Source organism: Oryx dammah, unplaced genomic scaffold, assembly GCF_014754425.2.
Source record: "Oryx dammah isolate SB20612 unplaced genomic scaffold, SCBI_Odam_1.1 HiC_scaffold_29, whole genome shotgun sequence".
Classification (NCBI taxonomy): domain Eukaryota; kingdom Metazoa; phylum Chordata; class Mammalia; order Artiodactyla; family Bovidae; genus Oryx; species Oryx dammah.
This window is the reverse complement of record NW_024070213.1, coordinates 7,888,501-7,913,506: the sequence shown is the minus strand read 5'-3', so window position 1 is coordinate 7,913,506 and position 25,006 is coordinate 7,888,501. Positions and strand designations below refer to the sequence as shown.

General features: G+C 40.4%; 1 protein-coding gene and 1 non-coding gene across 3 annotated transcripts in view; one reads left to right on the top strand and one right to left on the bottom strand.

Moving 5' to 3' along the window:
- The window catches only part of SLC25A17 (solute carrier family 25 member 17), a 40,726-nt gene extending 18,617 nt beyond the window's left edge, over positions 1–22,109 (bottom strand). Inside the window, exons 1-4 of one of the 2 annotated variants that reach the window (XM_040233233.1) lie at positions 21,905–22,109; positions 4,315–4,375; positions 2,444–2,510; positions 636–787 (exon numbers count right to left, since the gene is read on the bottom strand). In XM_040233233.1, coding sequence (XP_040089167.1) covers positions 636–787; positions 2,444–2,510; positions 4,315–4,375; positions 21,905–22,096 — 472 coding nt within the window. In that variant the 5' untranslated portion in view covers positions 22,097–22,109. Of the gene's footprint in view, positions 1–635; positions 788–2,443; positions 2,511–4,314; positions 4,376–5,229; positions 5,448–21,904 lie in introns of those variants that run through there. The other variant, XM_040233234.1, reaches the window with a different exon arrangement.
- Positions 7,046–7,149, top strand: LOC120859019. Its single transcript, XR_005720033.1, has one exon. It is a non-coding gene; the product is annotated as a U6 spliceosomal RNA (small nuclear RNA).
- Positions 22,110–25,006: the final 2,897 nt, after the last annotated feature.

Here is a 25,006-nt window from a genome sequence, read left to right as displayed (position 1 = left end):
ACTAAAAGCAGGGACTCAGAGAGATTCATACAACCCACGCTCAGAGCAGCAACTATTCACAGTAATCAGGAGATGGGAACAACCCCAATGTCCATCAGTGGGTGAATGGATAAACAGAATGCGGTATATACATACAACAGAATACCATTCACCCTTACAAAACAAGGAAATCCTGTAACATCAATGAACCTTGAGTATACATTATTCCAAGTGAAATAAATCAGTCAAAAAAAGAGACAAATACTGTACGATTCCACTTACACAAGGCATCGAAAGTAGTCAAATTCATACAAACAGAAAGAAGAATAGGGGTTATCAGGGGCTGGGGGGAGGGTGGAAAGGGGAATTGCTGTTTAATGGGTATAGAGCTTCTTATTTGTAAGATGAAAATGTTATAGAGATCTGTTTCACAATAATGTGAATAAACCTACTACTGAAATGTAACATTAAAAAATGTTAAGATGGTAAATCTTATGTTATGCATTTTTACTATACACACACACAGAGTCAAGTTAGAAAACTAATTACATTCTTTGTAGTATTACTGTGTGTTAAAATAACCTCATAGCGGGTATATCAATACAATATAAACAATAAAATATAAAAACACCTTATATTCAGAAAACTTAAGTTACCTGCAACAAATCCAACTACCAGATCTTTTCCGGTAGTAGAATGTTGACCTTTGACCCAGACTGCTTTGAGGCTATTAAAAGTGTAGAAATATACAAAATTGGAGCAGCAGAGACTGGAGATAACTGGAAACCACCCTCGATATGGTGCCAGGCTAGGAGAAGAACACAATAAGCAAAGTAAAGATGTGGGACAGAAGCCTCTAGAAAAGAAAGTCCTAGAAAAGGCTTATCGTCATTCACATATTCTCAAAGTTCATTCCTATATCAAAATGTACCCCAAACTGTACACATATCCTACCTTCTGAGGATGCCCAAGAAATCTTCTCTAGCATTAATGATACCAGGAAACAACATACTTTCAATGACTGATTTACTGATTCCTTCCCTTGATTTCCTTTAGAAATTACTATATAAAATTAGAGACAATTTCCTCATCACTGTTAGTTAATATAGCATCATTCACTTTATTATGGGGCAAGAACATTTAAAATTAAGTAAATACAGAACAGAAGTGATGAGGGCATCCAAAAAAAGTGATCGGGACATAAGGGCACGGGAACCAGACTGCAGGGGCTCACACTGGCCACAGCTGGAACAATGTGACCACCAAAATAACTAAGGAATCAACTGGAAATCACTGCTTTTCTGAGTCTCTATAAATTAAGTATTTCCTCATAGACTGCTTACAGTTGCAAGAAAGGAAAAATAAAATTATTCAGTGGTTAACTCAAATCTAAGAAATTGTAATTAACCAGTAAAGGGCAAGTGGACAATATGTGACTCTAGATGGGAGAACACAATTTCACCTACATATTATTCTGCCCAAGAATGCATGCTGCTGCTGCTGCTGCGTCGCTTCAGTCGTGTCCGATCTGTGCGACCCCATAGACGGCAGCCCATGAGGCTTTGCCGTCTGTAGGATTCTCCAGGCAAGAACACTGGAGTGGGTTGCCATTTCCTTCTCCAATGCATGACAATGAAAAGTGAAAGTGAGGTCGCTCAGTTGTGTCCGACTCTTAGCGACCCCATGGACTGCAGCCTACCAGGCTCCTCCGTCCATGGGATTTTCCAGGCAAGAGTACTGGAGTGGGCTGCCATTGCCTTCTCCGCAAGAATGCCTAGATTCAGGCTAATCAGGAAGAAACATGAGGCAAACTTAAAATGAGAAACAATTTAAGGAAAAATAAGGGGAGAAGGTCCACACTCTGAAAATGTCAGTCATAGGGGTAAGGGGTTTGATGTATGGTATATAACTTACTTGCAAATAATTCTGAAAAAAACTTGTGTGTGTTGTGTGTCTGTGTAGTAAAGGAAGAAGGATGGGGCGGGTGGAGAGGGAAGGAGAAAGCATGAGCAGAAATGGAAAAAACAAATAGGAAATAAAGTGTCAACAACAGGTCAATCTGGGTAAAGTACATGCTGGTATTTTTTGTATTAACACTATTTTAGCTTTGCAGCTTTCTGTAAATTTGAAATTATTTCCAAATTAAAAGCTTTTTAAAAGGTACACAGGTCTGAGTGTATCTGATGGGAATGAATCAAACAGCTATCACCTCCTTCAACTTACTGTACATAAAACAAAGCATAGGTTTCATGTGAAGTCTCTGTGATCAAGAATTATAATGGCCAACCACAGAACTTTAAGGCAGTGAAAATAACTGTGCAGTTAAAAGTCAGGCAATTACAAACTCACAACACAACGAGGCCGTGAGAAATGGATAGAGAGTGTGCAGAGACACGACAGGCGCCCGGGAATCTCCCAGTGAGCTGCTCCATCTGACAAAGATGAACGAGACGGCAGTACTCACAGGCCTTCTTCTTTAATGATCTCCAGGAGCACCGTGTGTGTTGTTTTGGACTTTCTTTTCTCGTCAACTACAAGATCAAAGAGTTTAAAGATAAGTCCTTTGAGAATTGTTATCTTCAGCACCAACAAGTTTCACTGAAAGGCCATTGCCTTGCCTGAGCAATCTTTCAATCTCTGGGCTCCCTGGTTTGCCTCAGAATTCAGTGATTCTCCTGTGTTCCCATGGGCTAAATTCTCAACTGCTGATTCCCTGGGTTTTAACTGTTATTCATGAACCATAAAACATTTTAATTCAATACCTGATTTCCAAAGTAAAAGATGTAACAGGAGAAATTTATTTCTTTGTATTTCATAGGGCTCTTCTGTTGGTTTTTTTTTTCAAAGTTATATATTCTCGTTTTTATCTTAATATCTTATAAAGTAGAGAGAAAATAAATTACCATTTCCCTTTTAGAGAAGAGGTTACAGACATAACACTGTCAAGGACATATGTGGTTGGCAGCAGAGCCAGGATTAAAATTCAAGCTTCCAAAATATTAGCCTTGGGCTCTGTTTCCTAATCTTAAAAAAAAAAAAAAGGTCTCAAAAGGAGAGCTCTACTTTTCTTTGCATTCTCAATGAAAACAAAACCTACTTTAATTAATTTCAAATTTCTTACTCATATCTGACAGTATTCTGAAAATCTAAAAATGGGAAAACGAACCAATTACTTAAGAAAATTGGTACCTGCATGGCTCATGAGATGACAAATTAGGAAACACTGTACAAGGCCTCTGACGATAACCATCAAAATTACAAATATTCACACTCTGATCCGACAACCCCACTTCTGGGGATTGATCCCACTGAACTTACAGAAACAGAATGACACATGAACAAGTCGATTCGACAAAAGAGGAGAAATAATCCAAGAATCTCTCATAGTGGAGGGGCACACAGGTTAGGCTGCAGCTCCACCATGGGCCACTCTACAGCCAGAAGAAAGGATCGACAAGCCCCCAGCAAGCTGATTTGGAAGGCATCCACACAATGCACGATATGGAATAGTATGAAAAGTAAGCTTTTTGAGTAAGAAAGAGAAAACTGAGAATATATATCATTTGCTTGTTAGTCCATAAAGACTCTCAGAGCTATTTGAGAGACTAATACAAGATATTATCTATAGGGGAGAGAAAAGGAGGCAGACTAGAGTGAGATTTTTTTTCACTGTACTATCTATCTTTTTATGTATTTTAGGTTTCGAGTCATGAAAAAGTACTACCTGCCCCAAATCTCTAAAATTAATTAAACAGTAGTCATGAAGGATTTTAACACAGCAATTAGTTCATTCAAAGCTAATCTTACTCTTATCTCTTAATGTAAGTTTAGGCATAGGTTTATAATTTCAAGTTGAAAAATACTGAGGAAAAAACAAGTAGAATTTATAAATATAAAGTGAAATGGTGGGGGGGGGGGCACCTAGAACTCCATGCCTAGATGAGCAATGATAATGATATGTGGGACCATGTTTCCTATTCTCTGTTCTCTTTCCAGAAAATCTACTCCTAGTAAAAAATAAAATAAAATAAAACACAATTCTACATTCTGCCTTTCAAAAGTCATACTGTTTATCAGAACGAACTATAATGATTCAAAATGACTAATGCAAACCCACTCAGGTCTCTCAGACTAGAAAATGGCTGAGGCTATCACAAACACCTCTCTGTTAATTAGGAAACAGCAGTGATGACCAGTCTTTAAAGTCAGTGAAAAGGGACAACAGCAGATACTAATGAAACAGAATACCCTTATGTTAATTTAGAATTTAGTAGAGAAATAAGTTTGCCTCCTGACATCAAATGAACAGGAATATGATGACAATAAGATACTCACCTTGCAGTCGAAGTCGAGCTGTATCCAAGGGAAAAAATACTGTCATTGCTGTCATGCTTCCCTGAAAAATTTGAAAAGCCTTTAGCCATTATGGTATCACAAAAATAATGAGCGACAACTTTTAAACGAACATAAGTTCGTTGCTATCAACAGGTCAAATCAAATTTTCAGAGGACAAATATACAGATTATTTTAATCTACTAGGATCATTATTGTTCAAACTTCTGTCGGTTACATTTAGTTACATACTTGAACAGACAGAAGAAATCTCTTTCTGATATTGAAAAAGAAAATGTAGTGGGTCCCTGGAAATGACAAACTTAGGGATTTACAACCTTGGACACATATCAAAGATAGCAGGTAAATGGATTTTTAACCTTTTATTGGTCAGTTACCGCTCCTATGCTATCCTCTGATAACCCAAGAAACCAAAAAATCTAGTAATCAGATACGTATTTCTATACTTTGTGCTTAATAATATATTCACCACAAAGTAAAAGAGAGTTAAGGATCATATTGTTCTTTAAAATAGCTCTGTCTGCTTGTGTTTTAAATAAAAGAGGGGAAATATCTTTGCTAAAAATTCTATAAATAATTCATCCAAGAGAATCCAATGACAAAAATTATCAGTGGGGGAAAATAAGAAGCCAACAACCAGTCTTTTCATTCGTAAAGCCCTAAGACAGACAAAAACCAGAAGCATCCAGTTAGGGATAAAATCATATGCATGAAATCCCCAGGTGAGTTTATGGATATCAACTTAGATGCAGGCCCCTCTGGTGTATATTCTCAGGCATAAGATCAAGTTTTAGGCTATTGATCTGATAACGGTAACACAGAATGTTTTTATCACGACAACAATGCGAAACTAAGTCAACATTAAAGATAAGAACAAAAATGTGCCAAGTCTCTTACCTATTTATAGATGAGCCTGACAAGGGAGAACACTTTATTGTCCTATTAGTTACTCTTAGAAACTCAGATTAAATGTTATTACCCCCAGCCATCAGGTCCTCTGTGTTCCCACAGCACTTGTTTATGTCTCAGAGCACTCAGGCTGCAGTGAAATCTTACTCTTCCACCAGACTGTGAGAACATTTATTTATCTCTGAATATCATCGATTCTTAAACATTTATTAAATTCAATCTGCTTTCAGCTATCTCTGATGCTGGGAGGGATTGGGGGCAGGAGGAGAAGGGGATGACAGAGGATGAGATGGCTGGATGGCGTCACCGACTCGATGGACATGAGTGTGGGTGAATTCCGGGAGTTGGTGATGGACAGGGAGGCCTGGCGTGCTGCGATTCATGGGTTGCAAAGAGTCGGACACGACTCAGCGACTGAACTGAACTCAGCTATTTATGCTATTCTGATAGCTCCCACATCAAATGATCTTCCCTAATAAGAACTAGATGATATTTAATGTTTTAAGTAACTCTGGGTCTGTAAAGGTGTACAGTCTACAAATCTATTCTCCTGGCATCCTTGCTCACCTTACAAGCAATTTCCAAGAAACAGGGGCTGGAAAGCTGGTCACTGAACACTTATCGAGGGTAGTTTACTTCCTATCATGCTGCAATAGCTCCTCTATGCAGGGTACTGGATAGACAGGGCAGCTCCGGACAGAAAAGTCCTGCCTGGAAACTACTTCCTCAAACAATTGGATCACCTCCATCCCTCTTCCCTGTCAGCTTTAAATAGACACCTGAGGTTTGCTAACTTAGAAGACCCTGCCCTGTGTGTGTGCTAAGTCGCTTCAGTCATGTCCAGCTCTTTGCGACCCTATGGACTGTTGCCCACCAGGCTCCTCTGTCCATGGGATTCTCCAGCCAAGAATACTGAAGTGGATTGCCATGGCCTCCGCCAATCTTGAAATCTTAAAGTACATCTTGTACCAAGATAAAGAGAACAGTCAAAAGTCTGTTCTATACAGGATATAGGATGCTTGGGGCTGGTGCACTGGGATGACCCAGAGAGATGATATGGGGAGAGAGGTGGGAGGGGGGTTCAGGATTGGGAACTCAAGTACACCCGTGGCAGATTCATGTCAACGTATGGCAAAACCAATACAGCATTGTAAAGTAAAATATAGAAAAATAAATAAATAAATAAATAATGGGAAAAAAAAAAGAAACATTGATTTTTACCCCCTTCTCAAAAAGAAAAAAAAACAAAAAACCACAGAGAACAGTCAGTCCAAAGAGCTCAAAGGTCTATTACCTCCTCAAGCACTAGCATAAAAAAGTCAGATCTATAAAATTAAAAAACATTTAAAAAATATATTAGTACTGGAAAGACTGGATCCAGATGGTAAACTGAAAAGCCATCACTGCCTCCTCTGCATTCCAATCACTAATACTGAGAGAGAAGATTTATAATATTAATATAAAAGTGCTTTGTAGAAAAACAAAAAAGGAATCTAATTGGTGGATTAGAAATTAAAAGGATGACAAAGTAAGGCTGTTTTGAAAGAAGAAACCACAAGCCAAAACGCACAGAAGGTAGATAGAGTAGGCAGAATGACAGCCCCTGGAAGACTCTAACCCCCAGTTACCGGTGAATATGCTGCATTACATGGCAGGCCACTTTGCCAATCAGCTGACCTTAAAATCGAGAGATTATTCTGGATTATCTGAGCGGGCCCAACAAAGGTCTTTAAAAGTAGAAGAGTAGGTGCGAGTGAGGCAAGAGGACTCAGCCTATTATTGCTGGCTTTAAGATGCACAAAGGGTGCTTGCTTTGGCAGCACATATACTAAAATTGGAATGATACAGAAATTAGCACGGCCCCAGCGCATGGATGACACCCAAATTTGTGAAGCATTCCATATTTTTTTTTTAAAGATGGACAAAGGGGCCACTAGCCAAGAAATGTGGGCAGCATCTAGAAGCCAAAAAAAGCAAAGAAATGGATTTTCTCCTCGGGCCTCCAGAAAGGAACACATGGACATTTTAATTCTAGCTCGTGGGCTGTGTATGTGACTTCTGACCTGCTTGACTGTTCTACACCATTCAATCTGGTAGCCTGTGATTAATAACAAAAGTACAGCTGTATCCAGCTACAAATAAACTTAATATCTATGAGAAAGTATATTGCAAATGATAAAGGTAAATTGAGAACATAGCTATTCGGTACTTTGGGGACTTGCTGTATTTGTCTCCTCACCAAGCAAACACACAGATGACTTCATAATTCTATACATGAAAGTCTCATGTTGAACTACAGTCTTATAATTTTTTCAGAAATTTGAATTAAATGCCGCTTTTCATAAATACTCGGTGTTGTTTTTTTTCTCTAGGACTGTCTTCTCACTTATGTAAAATTAGACAGCACAAAAAACTGAGAAGACAACTACACAAGGTACAATACTGTTGTGCCAGAGAGGCATATAAATCAATCCATTATCTGAGTCCCACAGAATGCTAACCATCTGAGTGGGAGTTCTACTGTTGACAACAATTACAATTTAAAAGGCCCTCTTTCCGAGAAACAACCTTCTTCTAACTCACCAAAACCAAACATTCTGAGTCACAACACTCTACCATCCCCTTCTGGCATTTAGCCGTTTCGTGCTGGGAAAACAAATTAATTTCTCCACCACGTTGGCACCTGGAGGTGGAAAGCCCCTACAGAGCTGAGCCCTGCAGGCCCTGTCCCTGCACACCACGCAGCCTGGCCAGGGGTGATAAGCTGCCATTTAGATGCTAAGTCCTGTCCGACTCTTTTGTGACTCTATGGACTATAGACGGCCAGGCTCCTCTGTCCATGGGATTCTCCAGGCAAAAATACTGGAGCAGGTTGCCATTTCCTTCTCCAGGGGATCTTCTGACACAGGGATTGAACCCAAGTCTCCCGCACTGTGGGCAGATTCTTTACCACTGAGCCACAACGGGGATCACAGCATCACTAAGAAGTCTGCTAAAGCCAGTGGGGCGGAGGCAGCCAGAACCTGGGTCTCTTGAACTCCAGGCTCTACTGTTCACTGTTCTACCTCAGTTCTCAATCTTTTTTCCAATCAAGACATAAGCAACTTTGCATTTTTCTCTTCTACTTGTAAAAGTGTACATGTATACACAATACTAACGCCCCCACACAATTGGGAAATTCTTAACAGGGATTACATAGGGAGAGGGATTAACACCTCCCTTGGGATGTTATTATTTTTAAACAATAAGCATGTGTTGGCTTTAGTTTCGAAATGAGAAGAAAAAAAAAAAAGACATCAGAATACAAGAGAGTAAGACAGTGTAGAGATTCTAAAAGCAATGGGCTGGGGCATCCTTGAGAGTCCCCTAACCCTGTCCAGGGGTCTGCAGGATCAAAGCTGTTTTCCTAAACTACTACTGCATAATTCCCTTTTTTTTTTTTTTTGCCTTTTTTAAATTCTCATTTTCTCAGTGTGTAGTGAAGCTTTCCAGAGGCTCTGTGATGTATAATATTGTAACAGACTGAATGCAGCAGCAGATAAAAAGGATCCAGTTATCTTCTATTAAGTATTAGAGAGATTTGCAAAAATACAAAACAATGCCACTCCTCTTACTAATGGGGGAAAAATACACTTTTAAAAATGCTATGTATGTTAACATGTAACAGGCTTAATATTTTTAGCAGATAAGTATCTTTATGATTTCCCAGCTTTAATTTCTAGAACAACAAATATTGAAAGTTATTATCAAATAAATAAAACCTCTTCAGAGTCTGCAATAATTCTTAAGAGTGTAAAGAAATTAGGAGACCAGATAGTCTTGAGAACTTGTTATAAACATGCCATTAAATATGAAAAATAGTACATTATTAACAAACTTAATTATTGAACATATCACTTCTAATATCCTTTTCAGCTGATGATATACCCGTGTAATGTAAGAAATTGAAAACATCACAGACTTTTGGGTTGGATACTATCCTTTCCACGAAACTCTACAAAAGGCAAATAATTCTAGGAAAAATAAATATAGCCTGTAATTAATACCTTAGGGGAATCATTTATTAGAGGCTTCGGTTTGGTTAGGTTTTTTTTTTTTAAGTAACAGAGATACTAGATGAGAAAAACATCTAATAAAATGCTGAAAGGAAAACCAAGTGCAAGTCTGGAAGTGACCTGAACATCCTGGAAATTCAAAGGCTATTATTGTTAGAATACAGAGAGCACAACTAAGAAGGGAACAACAGTATGGGGGTAAGTAGAGGTCAAGTCAAAGGCTTCTGCTGAGTATATTAAGGACTATTCTAGTGACCAACTGGACAGATGTGGCGAGAGGAAGTGGAATTTCAAGGACAACCTCCAGGTTTCTGGCTTAAAAAAAAAAAAAAAACAGTGAGAATGTAGTCATGAACTAAGATGGTAAATACTGCAGGAGGAGCAACTTCGGGAAAAGCATACTGAGTTTGGCTTTTGCATTAAAAGTGAATGAAGTCACTCAGTCGTATCTGACTCTTTGAGACCCCATGGACTGTAGCCTGCCAGGCTTCTCCGTCCATGGAATTTTCCTGGAAAGAATACTGCAGTGGGTTGCCATTTCCTTCTCCAAGGGATCTTCCCGACCCAGGAATCGATACCAAGTTTCATGCCCTACAGGTAGACTCTTTACCATCTGAGCCACCAGGGAAGCCCAATCTTTCAGACCCAGGAATCGAACCGGGGTCTCCTGCATTGCAGGCACCTTTACCAGCTGAGCTACCACAGAAGCCTGACTTTTAATTGCCTCAAAGACTTCTACATGAAGAGATCCAGCGGGCAGCCAGATCCATCTGGAGTTCCTGAGACTCTGGGACAGAAATGTAGACTTGGAACTTACTGGAATAGAGCATCTTTCTTCACCTTTAAGACAATAATGATTGTACCATGGCTTAACAGATTTTTGTTAGGGTGGGTGAAATCATTATTTTACCAATATGCGATCATATACTGTTTTATTTTCGTAACCAAATTTCCATTCTCAACAAATAACTGAAAACATACCACATGGCAGAACATTTTGTGTTTCTATTTTCTATTTTACTGATTCTTCTCTTTATTACCTCCCTTTTCCTTTATGAACTCATATCCTTATCTAATACCTTGAGATGGATGCTGAGCTCATTGGTTTCAGGTCTTTCTTCTTTTCCAAACTTGATTTTAAAAGTTACTCCTTTCCCTCTAGGTATTTTAGCTGTGTCTGACAGCTTTCCTTTTCCTTACAACTCAGTGGTTTTTTTCAGATATTCACAAAGTTGCACAATTTCACCACTAGCTAACTCCAGAACATTTTTATCACCTTAAAAGAAAACCCATTTCCATTAGCAGTCATTCTTCATTTTCTCTTCCTCTCACATGCTGGCTACCATTAACCTATTTTCTGTCTCTCTTTTGCCTATTCTATACATTTCATGTAAATGAAACCAAATAACACATAATTTTTTTACTGGCTTCTTTTGAGGTTCCTCCATGTTACAGAATCAGAACTTCATTCTCTATTGTGGTTGAAAAATATTCTATTATATGGATAAATCACCTTCTGCTGATGAAATCCTTTCATCAGTTGGTAATTTGGGTTATTTCCACTTTTTGGCTTTATGAATAATGCTGCTACGAACATTTGTATACAAAGTTTTACATGGATGTGTCTTCAATTCTCTAGTAGTGGAATTGCTGGGTCTTATGGTAGTCATGTTTGACATTTTGAGGAACTAACAGTTTTCCACAGTGATAACACAATTTTATATTCCCAACAACAAAGCATGAGGTTTCAAGTTTCTCCATACCCTTGCAACACTTGTCATTATCTGTGCTTTTAACTGTAGCTATCCTAGTGGGTGTGAAATAGTATCTCATTATGGTTTTGATTTGCATCTCTTTGATAACTTGCATTTCACGTTATTTATTGGCTACTTGTATATCGTCACAGGAGAAATGTCTATTCAAATCCTTTGTGCATTTTTTTGAAGTTATTTTTACTTTTCAACTATGGTGGGTCTTTGTTGCTGCATACAGCCTTTCTCTAGTGATGAGTCTGGGCTTCTCATTGGGGTGGCTTCTCTTGTTGCAGAGCAAGGACTCTAGGCACACAAGCTTAGCTGCTCCTCAGTTTGTGGGATCTTCTCGGACCAGGAATCAAACCCGTGTCCCCTGCATTGCAAGACGTAGTCTTAACCACTGGACCACCAGGGAAGTCCCATTTGTGCATTTTTAAATTAGGCTATTTGCCTTTTCTATTAATGAGCTGCTAACATTCTTTACATATTCTGGAGGCTAGACACTTTATCAGATATTGCAAATCAGACTTGCAAATATGTTCTCCATTCTGTTGTTTTTCCTTAATAGTATTTGAAGCACAGTCTTAATTCAGATCAAGTCCAGTGTATATATTTATTACTTGTGCTTTTGGTGTTATATCTAAGAAACCACTGCCTAATCCAAGGTCATGAAGATTTATGTCAATGTCTTCATCTAACAGTTTTGTAGTTTGAGTTGATACATTTAGGTCTGAGGATCATTTTGTGTTAATTTTTGTGTGGTGTGAAGCAGGGGTCCAGCTTCATTGTGTTATATGTGGATGTCCTACTGTCCCCGCACAACTTACTGGAGAGACTATTCTTTCCCCACTGACGTTCCTTGGTGTCCTTGCCAAAAGTCAACTAAAAACAAATTTGGAGGTTTACTGTTGATCTGCCTGTCTATCCTTATGCCAATATCAGTCTCTTGATTACTGTAGCTCTGTACTAAGTTTGAAATCAGGATTCTAAGAGTCCTCCAAATTTTTCTTCCCCAAGATTATTTTGGCTACTCTGGATCCCTTGAGTTTTCATATAAACTTTAGGAACATCTTGTCAATTTCTGCAAAAAAGCAAATTGGAATTTTGATATGGAGTATGCCAAATCTGGTAGATCCTCTTAGGAAGTACTGCCACCTTAACAATAATGTTTTCCAACCCACTTATTCAGAGGATGTCTTCCCACTTACTTAGGGATTTTTTTCAATGACTTGTTTTTAGCGTAGCTACAAGTTTTAGTATGCACCATCTGTGCTATCAGTTGTTTTTTTTTAAATGTGAAGTCTGCACTAAGTAATTCTAGTCAGTCTTTTTTTTTTTTTTTTTGTGGTTGCACCTCACAGCTTGTGGGATCTCAGTTCCTCAACCAGGGATTGAACCTATTCCCTCCACACTGAAAGCACAGAGTCCTAACCACTGGACCACCAGAAATTCCCTATCACTTAAGTTTCAAATGCTTTTTAATTTCCATTTGATTTCTTCTTTAACCCACAGATCATTCAATAATGTGTTTAATTCCCAAACATATATATTCACATTTTGAATCTATTACCCCTTAGCATCTATCACCTCTCTTCTATGTTCCTTGGATATTTAACAAGTGAACTAGAAATTTATTCTTAACTTAATCCCCCTGCTCCAAAAAATTTATAAAATTTTGTACAATAACAAATACCAAGCAAAAGTAAATCAGAACAAACATAAAATAACTACCACTTTATCCCCAATATGAAAATGAGGACAATGACAAAATCAGGGAGGAAAAAACCCAGAATCTGAAGTTAGGCTCTTTGTACACAAGTATCTGATTAAAAGACACACCAGAGGCATTATAAGGGGCCATCCACACAGCCTCAAGAGTTTCAACCAGAAAGACCAGAGCACAAATACAAACATTGCTTTAGCAAAGTATCAATACATCTGATTTAAAATAATAAGGCCTTGAATCACTTTGAGTGGTGGCTAGGAAAATAGAGAAGGAATGTCTGCCAGGAGAACTATAAAAGAATCAATAGTATCTGCTCATTTATTGGATGTGGATCGCAAGAGAGATGGGAGAGGTAGAGAAATGAAGATACCATTGACAGAAATAGGTAAATGAAAAGAGGAAAATAGAAATAGATAGAAAATTGACAGGAAATAGAAAAACAGAAAATGAAAATGATATAGTTTTAAGAAATTACTCGTTCAATCTTGGGCACAGTGAATTTCAGATGATGAAAAATTAAGTACGCTCTCACCTGAGTTCAAGCAGTATTATATATCCTGTGCACAAAATTCTACTACAGTAAATCCACTACATACAAATGCGTTCTGTTCCAAGAGTGAGTTCTTAAGTCCAATTTGTTCATAAGTTCAGCAAAGTTAGCCCAGGCACCCAACTAACACAATCGGCTCTATAGTACTGTCCTATAATAGGTTTATAATACTGGTCACACAAATATACATAAAAACACAAAAAACAAAGAAAACACTTTTAATCTTGTAGTACAGGACCTTGAAAAGCACAGTAGTACAGCAGGACGGCGGGCATACAGGGTCTGGCACCGAGAGAACAGGCAGGAAGGGTTACTGACTTGGGGGGGGGGTGGGCGGTGATGCAGAGCTGAAGGATTGTCAGCAGCAGGAGACGGAGGGCAAGCTGCAATTCCACTCACACGTGACAGTGACGGAACGCGTCTCTGCATCTCTGAAAGCTCACAAGTTAAAGATTCATATGAAGGGGACTCACTATATATCCCAGTCACTGGCGGGGAAGCCTGGTAGGCTGCCGTCTGTGGAGCTGCACAGAGTCGGACACGACTAAAGCGACTGGGCGGCAACAGCAGCACTGTACTGTATCTAGTTGTTAATGAGTTTATCTTCCTTATTAAGACTATGGACAGGAACTTTTAAGTAATTAATTAATGACTAAACAGAAAACAAAATCTTCAGGCAGTTGGCAATACCATACTGCAGACAGGAGACAAATCACAGCCAGAGATAAAAATGGCAAGCAGAGTCATACAGATCACTTTTTGCCTAAGTTCTTGGGCATTTCTGGTTCTCTTTATTGTGAACGATCCCATCGTCAGCAGCTGGCTTCCTTAATAATGTATCAATATCCACCTTTCAGGTTATATGTCCAAAACAGATAGTTTATTCATTTTCTGGGCTATGTCTGTCCTGTAAAAGGTCAATAAATATCCAGTCTGCCTTTCAATTTGGCTGACAACAAACACACATGGAGTTGAAATGAGGTACTCAACACCACAAAGTCAGAAGGAAACAGTGGCGTAAGCTTGGTCAAGGCTTGGTTTCCTAAGCATGTACAATCTTCCGGAAATACCAAGACAGGGACACACATAAACACAGAAGCAGAGTATCATGCCCTTTCAGCACCAACAATGATGCTTGGGGTTGGCCGACCAACCAAATTCAACCATTTCCAAAATGCTAATTCTCTCCCGAAGGATGAAAAACAATCCCCCACCACCACCACCAAATGCAATGCTAGTTCCAAAGCAAATTCCCAGAGGACTCCAGAAATGGTGGTTGAGTCAGAGGAGCATCCTGAAACCAGTGTCCAGCATTTTCTAATACAGTACACGGCAGTACTGGACAGACGGATTATTTTTAAAAGAAAAACAACTAAAATAAGCTGTCAGTGGTAGATCTTGATCTAATGAAATTCCAAAGATGAAAGCCACTTGGCTTTCATATTAAAAAATGTTCTTCACCTAACCAGAGTTAATATAAGTCTTTCCCGTGATACAACAATCAAGCTAACCCTCATACCGATACACAAATATACAAGGTAAACAGAAGGCTTAAACATACCTGAGTGTCAGAAGGAGCATGGGCTTTGGAATAAAATAAACTGAGGTTCAAGTGCCAGCTAGAGTACACACATAAATTACTTCAAATCTCCTTGCCTCGATTTCCTCATTTGTAATCTGGGGACTAATAAAAACTGTGGGGGCTGCTGTAAAAGGTAAGCATTAACTTATGGAAAGACCCAATATCATACTAGGCACACAGCTGGCACTCAAGAAATGCTGCTCTCTGTATGTACATTTTATAGCATTTTTTTAGCAGTAGGGCTCAATATTAACCAGGGCCCTAAAATTAGCAATGGTTACTTACATTCCTTCCAAAAGAGCAATTGTTATTGAATAAATTCATTTAAAAAATACTGCTCTTTCAGAAGGACCTTTAAGAAGGTAGGAGGGTCAACAGTGTGAAAGACTACAAAGCTGAGTTAAATAAAAATGAAAAACAGTCAGGAGACTAAGTCATTTGGAAGTCAGTGTTGGCCTGTGGGAGAGCAGGTCCAGTGATCAGAGTAGGATGAGGAGGGAAGGCAGTGAGAACAGATTAGTCATTAAATAAACTTAGCCTCAAAGGAAGGAGAATAAGCAGCACCTAAGAGGGCAGTTTCTAACCCAGCTCAGTGTGGTTACATTACAGGACAGAGCTGAAGGGAAAAACACTAGGAAAAGGTTAAAGTTACAGGAAAGAAGGAAAAAGGAATGGAGCAAAGTCCCAAAAGATAACTGTGGGTAACGTTAAGAGGGGAGGGTCAAGGTCAAAGGTAGCAGAGTCCAGCCGCATCCGTCTCTCCTGAGATCAGCACAATGGAGGAAATACTGAGGACCACTGTAGCTGATCCTGTATTAGAAAAAATGGAAACGCTAGAAAGCTCATCCCAAGTAGCCACTACTTTATCTAGAGCAAAAGGTGAGATCATCTGTCACAAGTGAATGGACAGAGCCAACCACATAAGATGAGAGAAAATTAAAATTCCACTGAATTTCTAAAACCGGACAAACGCTGCATTTTCAAGAATACATCTGATAAAGAAACGAATGATTATGGGTTTACCACGCTATCACAGGTACTGAGATAGGTACTCCACACGTGTTACCACACTGACTTCTCGGGAGGACCCAGTAAGCAAAGTTCCCATTTTATAGCTCAGAAAACTCAGGTTCAAAAAGAAAACATGAATGACCCAAGATGACACGGATAGTTGTGTCTTACTCCAAATCGTAACCAAATAATCCCACAGTTCCTTCATAATGCAGTGGCGTGAGGTCACATTAACATTTATACTAAATATTTACCACAGTGAGAAGTCAGAAACAATGCAAAAGATTCATAAATTATGGAATACTCACCCACTCCAGTACTCTTGCCTGGAGAATCCCATGGACGGAGGAGCCTGGTGGGCTGCCGTCTATGGGGTCGCACAGAGTCGGACACAACTGAGCGACTTCACTTTCACTTTTCACTTTCATACACTGGAGAAGGAAATGGCAACCCTCTCCAGTGTTCTTGCCTGGAGAATCCCAGGGACGGGGGAGCCTGGTGGGCTGCTGTCTATGGGTCGCACAAAATCGGACACAACTGAAGCGACTTAGCAGCAGCAGCAGCATGGAATACTCATATGACAAGAATATTTTTATTAAAAAGCCAATGATTTCTGAAGTCTTTTTAAGAACATGATATAGTAGATATCTCATGTTTTGGACCACACAGCAACATTCTTTTTTCTTGTGGGTGGGCTGATTTTCTTTACCTCTTTCCACTGTGCACAATCTTGGTAATATGTCAGCCTTGGGGGCTTATCACCTTCACAGAGGCAACCCAGCACCTCTTCCTAGGTACCACCAAGGTCTTATCTTGGTGGTAGATAAGATACCTTGAGCAACTGAACTGTAGAACCTTCCCCAATCCTACAATTTAGTTCAGTTCAGTCACTCAGTCGTGTCTGACTCTTTGTGACCCCACGAACTGCAGCACGCCAGGCTTCCCTGTCTATCACCAACTCACGGAGCTTGCTCAAACTCATGTCCATTGAGTTGGTGATGCCATCCAGCCATCTCATCCTCTGTCGCCCCCTTCTCCTCCTGCCTTCAATCTTTCCCAGCATCAGGGTTGTCTCTAATGAGTCATTTCTTTGCATCAGGTAGCCAAAGTATTGGCACTTCAGCTTCAGTATCAGTCCTTTCAATGAATATTCAGGACTGATTTCCTTTAGGATGGACTGGTTGGATCTCCTTGCAGTCCAAGGGACTCTCAAGAGTCTTCTCCAACACCACAGTTCAAAAGCATCGATTCTTCGGCCCTCAGCCTTCTTTAATGTTCAACTCTCACGTCCATACGCGACTACTGGAAAAACCATAGCTTTGACTATACACCACCTCTACACACCTAAGAAGAGCTTCCTGAGGACAAGGACTTTTCCACTGACCTTTATATCCAGAGGCCTTGGACAGAAAATCAACAAGTTCTGCTTGGTTTCTATTTCTAAAAGGCAGGTAGTGAGCCTACAAGGTAAAAAGTCCACTTAATGTTAAGTATGTAAGAGTCAGATGTGCCTGTGTGCCTGTTGCTTCAGTCATGTCCGACTCTTCGCAACTGTATGGACTGTAGCCCATCAGGCTCCTGTCCACTGGATTATCCAGGCAATAATACAGGAGTGGGTTGCCATGGCCTCCTCCAGGAGATCTTCCCGACCCAGGTACTGAACCTGCTTCTCTTACGCGTCCTGCATTAGCGGGCAGGTTCTTTACCACTAATGCTACCTCGCAAGCCCAAGAGTCAGATAGTTGTGCTTAATTTCCTCTTTTGATACCAACTGGTGAAAAGTGCTCTGAATAAGCTTTCTTACACAGTTCTAAGGATGGCTATGTCTGAGCTTTGAGTCACAGAACAATAACAGGCAAAAGGCAAGGAGAAAGGAAAACTTTCATATTTCTATAAGACTTGAATTCTGTAACCATCAGCCTTTATTCAATGAAATGCAATTCTTTTAAAATAAATTATGCAATTAATTTTTAAAATATAAACAATAGGAAAAAAGAAATCTCTTGAAAGCTACCAATTAATTATTATCATTACAATCCCAATGTCTGTTTCAACATCTAAACCCCCTAGACAATTCCAACCAATCTCACTTTTCAAATTCTAGACTAATAAAATCTCTTTTTAAGTACAAATGTGCATTTCTTCAAATAAAGTCTACCTTTGGAAGCCAATATGAGAACCAAAAATATGCAATTATAAATCCAGTTATACTCAAAATTGTGAGAATTATTTAATTGTATCAGGCAACAGTCATCAACTAGCCATAAAGCATTCTCCTGAAACAGCACAATTCTGGTTCTCAAATACTTGAGGTTATCTGCAATTATACCAAAGTGTTCCATAAAGCACTCCAAATCACTAATCTGTTTAACTTTCAAAGTGTTATGTGTATGCGCATAACACCACACTTGAGGTGAGAAAGTGCAGAACCTGGATAAAAGTGACTAAGCAAACATTAAACATGTCCTCTCAAAAAGGTTGTAAATCAACATCTCAAACAATGACTTAACAATCTTTTGGGGAGAAGCAACAAGTAATTACATCAGTTTATATCAAAGACAAAAAGCTGGTGAGGGAAACCGCCAGCATTTCTGATACAGGCTGCCTTGCTCAAGTCAGGCACTCAAGTGCTCCTAACCCCTATGCTCTCCTGGATCATCTCAAAACTTTGTATGGCCAAGGCATTTAACTAAACATGAGTCAATTAAAACACAGTACTACACATTAAAAGTAATGCCATTTTTCTCATCAAACGTAGTGACATTTTGTGGTGAAACTGTTTTCCTTTGGTAGCAATTAGAAGAAAGCAGGTCCACGTTGTGAAGTTTATCCTTAAAACAGAAATTTGCAAAGAGTTAAGGGAACCACTCTCAGCCTGATATTCAATAAAGCAACAAAACACAATGTAATTTCTCATTATAACAGGTTCCAGGAAGCAAGAGGAAAAGAAATTATTCTTACAAAAGTATATCTAGTAGATAATCTAACATAGCCTATGGGAGAAAGAAAAACCATTGAAAATTCCAGGTGCTTAATTTCAAGCAGAACTGTTAACACAAGAAAAATGGGAAATGAGACAGAAAAAAATAGAAATGCCTTTGTAGGTTAAAATGAGATATATTATCTCTACCCCCAATTACTGCCTACAGCAGAACTCAGAAAACTAGGCGCAAGAGTCAAGTCTATTCAATGACTGGTTTTGTAAACTAAGATTTCATCAGAACAGCCCTCCGTCCATTTACTTATTGTCAATGACTGGTTTCAAACTATCTTGGCAGGGTTGAGTAGCTTTGCCAGAGACCATACGCTTAAATTATTTACTGGCTTCCTCCTTAAAGAAAAAGTTTGCTAACCCTTTTATTTCTCTCATAAAACTTAACACTACCTAAACTTTGTTTTCTGATTTAGTCAATTATTGTCTTGACTTCCCCACTAGAAAGCAAACTTTGTAAAGAAAAAGACTTGTTCTCCACTATAGTTCTAGCACCTAAATCAGTGCATGGCACATAAAAAGCGCTCAATAAAGATGTTGAATGAATGGCTATTTATTAAAAAAAAGAAAGGAGAAGAAACATTTCCCATCTTCCCATTCTCATTCTCTCTTTAATGCACTGCAATTATTCACAGTACAAATCCACCAAAACAAGTCTTCTCAGTTTTAACCACTGGATTTATCATGTTGATAAACACATTCATAAATCCAATGGTTGATCCTCAGTCCTCATCTTACTTGACTCATCGGCAGCATCTGACCCAGTTGGTCTATACCCTCCTGCGTGCAACTCTCAGAATACCGCATTCTCTTATTAATAGTTCACCTCCTGCCCAATGGAGCCCTTCTTTAGTCTCCTTTGCTGTCCTCTCATTTCCCCAGCCTCTTCATGTTGGCATGCTTCCAGGCTAAGCCTTCGAGACTTTTCTCCTCCATTCACAAAACTCATTTCTTTGATGAGCTCATCTAGTCTCGTGACTACTCTTTGGCATTTCAAACTTAACTATCAAAAACCAAACCCAGGGATTTCCCTGGTGGTCCAGCAGTTAAGACTCTGAGTTTCCAATGCAGGGCATACAGGCTCAATTCCTGGTCTGGGAACCAAGGTCCCACATGCTGAGTGGCACGGCCAAGAAGTAAAAATAAATAAAAATAAAACCCCAAACCATTCTCATCTTTCCTCCAAAAGCTGCTCCTTTATAGTCTTCACCATCTCAGCAAATGGAAATATAATCCTTCCAGTTGCTCAAAGCCAAAACATTTGGGAGACAACCAGCTCTTATTCTATTACATCCCACATCCAATCTACCATCAAAACCCTGGTAGCTCTATCTCAGAAATATATTCCAGATGAATGAGCTTTTCTCACCATCTCCACTGCTACCATCCTGGCGGGCTGATGGTTTCTGTGCTTTTACCCTTGTTCCCTTACAGTCTAGTGTCAACAGAGCAGCCACGGTGATCATGTTTAAAATGTAAGTCAGCAAGTTGCTGCATGCTCAAAATAACTTGCTCTAACAGCTAGCCAGCTGCCTTTCACACTCAGGGTTAAAATTCTCACACAATTTGGTCTCCTGAAACCTGTTTGCCCCCCTTTGCTTCTCCACTTCAAAGGTCTCCAGGCCTATCCTAGGGTATATCAAGCAAGCTTCCATTTCAGTGGCTGAAAGGCTCTTCTGGTCTGAGTGAACTAGGACTCCTAAATCAGGCACTTTCATCAACTACTGTGCCATCTAATTCACATAACAACTCTGTGAGGTAGGTGTCAATGCCTCCATTTAAAGATTAGGAAAGTAAAGTTTTTAGGCTACTTATCTAACAAGGATGGAGTTGGGGCTCAGCCTCCATTAGTCTGCACAGAACATGAGCTCTGATGCTTTTGAACTGTGGTGTTGGAGAAGATGCTTGAGAGTCCCTTGGACTGCGAGGAGATCCAACCAGTCCATTCTGAAGGAGATCAACCCTGGGTGTTCATTGGAAGGACTGATGCTGAAGCTGAAACTCCAATACTTTGGCCACCTCATGTGAAGAGTTGACTCATTGGAAAAGAGTCTGATGCTGGGAGGGATTGGGGGCAGGAGGAGAAGGGGACGACAGAGGATGAGATGGCTGGATGGCATCACCGACTCGATGGACATGAGTTTGAGTAAACTCCGGGAGTTGGTGATGGACAGGAGGCCTGGCGTGCTGCGATTCATGGGGTCGCAAAGAGTCGGACACGACTGAGCGACTGACCTGAACTGAAGAGAGGATTCAGCCAGTTATACGCCTCTGAAGTCCCAGTGATTTCAGGTGCATACTGACAGCTAGAGAAGGATTTAGGAAAGCAGAGAGCCAGTATGAGAAGCAGGATGAGAACCAGAGAGGAAGGTACTGAACTAAAAGAGTGGTGTCAAATGGAAGTGAGACATCCAGAAGCTCAAGAACCAGGCGCATTCCTCATAGTAAACCACACCTGTGGTAGAGAGCAACTTTGCTCTTGAGTTTAAAAAAAAAGGTATCTTCTCCTGCCAACAATATTGGCCAGAGGTATGTATCCCTGCTAGGTTCTGCCTCTCACCTGCAGTTTAGTGTGTGAAAAGAGACTGTGTAGTTAAGAATGTGATTAAGCAACACAGCTTCACACCTAGGTTTTCCTCTGGCCCAAAGTTTGTGCGCCCGGTGGCGTGGGACAGGGGGACCACTGCCCTTTAAATTTCAGATGGCAAAGAGAACAACAGTTATCTTCGTCCTTGTGGGTGTGCGGGACACACACTCCCCCCCTCACACACACATCCCAGGTACTCTTTAAGAGGACAGAGCGGTAGCCAGGAGCGGAGAGGGTGTCGGCCTTTACACCAAATTCTTCCAGCAACATTTAGCTTATGCCCCATTCCTCTACGCCCCAGTCACGACACGATCGCCTTGCCATCCCCATCCCCCAGCCAAAGCCTGGTCTGGCCCCGAGAAGCACCACACCCCACAGTGGCCCGGGCACGAACACCCCGCCTCACCACGGCTCCCGCCACGGCGTGGACCAGGCTTTCGTAGGACAACACGGAAGACATAAGTGCGATTCCTGCAAACCCGGCTGCAGTTTCCCAGCAGAAGCTGAAGCCAAATCGACTGGCGAAACTAGCGCCAGAGTACCGGGCAGGAGCGTCACAAGCTCCACCTCTCAGGCCCGCCTCCTTCAGAACAACCATTTCCGGGTCGCAGGGCGCCCGCGTCTCCTGGCCCGGAGGCCTCCTGCAAGAGAAGGGGGAGGGAACGCTCCTTGGCTCTGATTGGTCCCCGGCGCTGGCGCGGGGCGGGGCAGAGCGGTGCTGCGGCGACCACGTGGAGGGTTGGGTCTGGCGGAAACTCGGCACCCGGGAGGTCAACTGTTTCCTCGCGTTGCTGCTGCCCGGCGGTGCTTTACATCTACTCCAACACTGGGGACTTCAGAAAACCGTTTTTTCCCTCCACATCTCTTCATAAGACTAGCTGGAGACAAGCAAGATGGGGGGCTCATCTTCCTGTTTCTCTAAGACTTTACTCATTTTCTCTAGCTAGTATTTTTAGTCACGTTTTGGTCAAGAGGACATACATGTTGATTGGGCAATGTTCTTCCCTCTGAAAAACCCTGGTAGGAAGAGAACTTGAGCGTAAGGAAATCAAAATGATCAGATGGAGGTGGGAACAAACTAGTTGGCAACTAGTAAAATTTTTTAACCTGTTGGTTTCCTCCTTTGTGAAATGACCAGTGTTAAAAAAGTTAATTTATGTAAATTTAAACATACTTTAGAAAATACTGAAGAAACACAATTCCATATTGCTAACTGAAAACAAACTACACAAAATTAGAAAAACCACATTTTACCCCTCACCCACAACATACTGTGACACCAGGTTTCAGGACTTCAACTTCAGTTACTTAGGCACCATCGTCATGGATCTCTGCCAGTTTCAGAACCATCAAGTTTACTTTCATAATACCCTTGCTGATTGATAGTCTTTGACTGGAATTCAAAAGTAGGAAGTCAAGAGCTACCTGGAGTAACAAGCAAATTTGGCCTTGGAGTACAAAATGAAGCAGGTCAAAGACTAACAGTTTTGCCAAGAGAATGCACAAGTGATAGCAAACACCCTCTTCCAACAACACAAGAGAAGACTCTACACATGGACATCACCAGATTGTCAATACCAAAATCAGATTGATTATATTCTTTGCAGCCAAAGATGGAACAGCTCTATGCAGTCAGCAAAAACAAGACCAGGAGCTGACTGTGGCTCAGATCATGAACTCCTTATTGCCAAATTCAGATTGAAATTGAAGAAAGCAGAGAAAACCACTAGACCATTCAGGTATGACCTAAATAAAATCCCTTACAATTATACAGTGGAAGTGACAAATAGATTCAAGGGATTATATCTGATAGAGAGAGTGCCTGAAAAACTATGGATGGAGGTTCATGACATTGTATAGGAGGCAGTGATCAAGAACATCCCCAAGAAAAAGAAATGCAAAAAAGCAAAATGGTTGTCTCACGAAGCCTTACAAATAGCTAAGAAAAGAAGAGAAGCTAAAGGCAGAGGAGAAAAGCAAAGATATTCCCATTTGAATGCAGAGTTCCAAAGAATAGCAAGGAGACATAAGAAAGCCTTCCTCAGTGATCAATGCAAAGAACTAGAGGAAAACAATAAAATGGGAACGACTAGACCTCTCTACAAGAATATTAGAGATACCAAGGGAACATTTCATGCAAAGATGGGCACAATAAAGGATAGAAATGGTATGGACCTAACAGAAGCAGAAGATATTAAGACGAGGTGGCAAGAATACACAGAACTATACAAAAAAGACCTTCATGACCCAGATAACCACGATGGTGTGATCACTCACCTAGAGCCAAACATCCTGGAATGCAAAGTCAAGCGGGCCTTAGGAAGCATCACTATGAACAAAGCCAGTGGAGGTGATGGAATTCCAGTTGAGCTGTTTCAAATCCTGAAAGATGATGCTGTGAAAGTGCTGCACTCAGCAAATTTGGAAAACTCAGCAGTGGCCACAGGACTGGAAAAGGTCAGTTTTCATTCCAATCTCGAAGAAAGGCAATGCCAAAGAATGTTCAAACTACCACACAACTGCACTCATCTCATACACTAGCAAAGTAATGCTCAAAATTCTCCAAGCCAGGCTTCAACATTACATGAACCGTAAGCTTCCAGATGTTCAAGCTGAATTTAGAAAAGGCAGAGGAACCAGAGATCAAATTGCCAACATCTGCTGGATCACTGAAAAACCAAGAGTTACAGAAAAATATCTACTTCTGCTTTATTGACTATGCCAAAGCCTTTGACTGTGTGGATCACAACAAACCGTGGAAATTCCTTAAACAGATGGAAATACCAGACGACCTTTTCTGCCTCCTGAGAAATCTGTATGCAGGTCAAGAAGCAACAGTTAGAACTGGACATGAACAACAGACTGGTTCCAAATTGGGAAAGGAGTATGTCCAGGCTGTACATTGTCACCCTGCTTATTTAACTTATATGCAGAGTACATCATGAGAAACGCTGGACTGGATGAAGCACAGGCTGGAATCAAGACTGCCGGGAGAAATATCAATAACCTCAGATATGCAGATGACACCACCCTTATGGCAAAAAGTGAAGAACTGAAGAGCCTCTTGATGAAAGTGAAAGAGGAGAGTGAAAAAGTTGGCTTAAAGCTCAACATTCAGAAAACGAAGATCATGGCATCCGGTCCCATCACTTCGCAGCAAGTAGATGGGAAAACAATGGAAACAGAGATTTTGTTTGGGCTCCAAAATCACTCCAGATGGTGGTGACTGCAGCCATGAAATTAAAAGATGCTAGCTCCTTGGAAGAAAAGCTGTAACCAACCTAGACAGCATATTAAAAAGCAGAGATATTACTTTACCAACAAAGGTCTGTGTAGTCAAAGCTATGTATGGTTTTTCCAGTAGTCGTATATGGATGTGAGAGTTGGACTATAAAAAAAGCTGAGTGCCTTAGAATTGGTGCTTTTCAACTGTGGTGTTGAAGAAGACTCTTGAGTCCCTAGGACTGCAAGGAGACCCAACCAGTCCATCCTAAAGGAAATCAGTCCT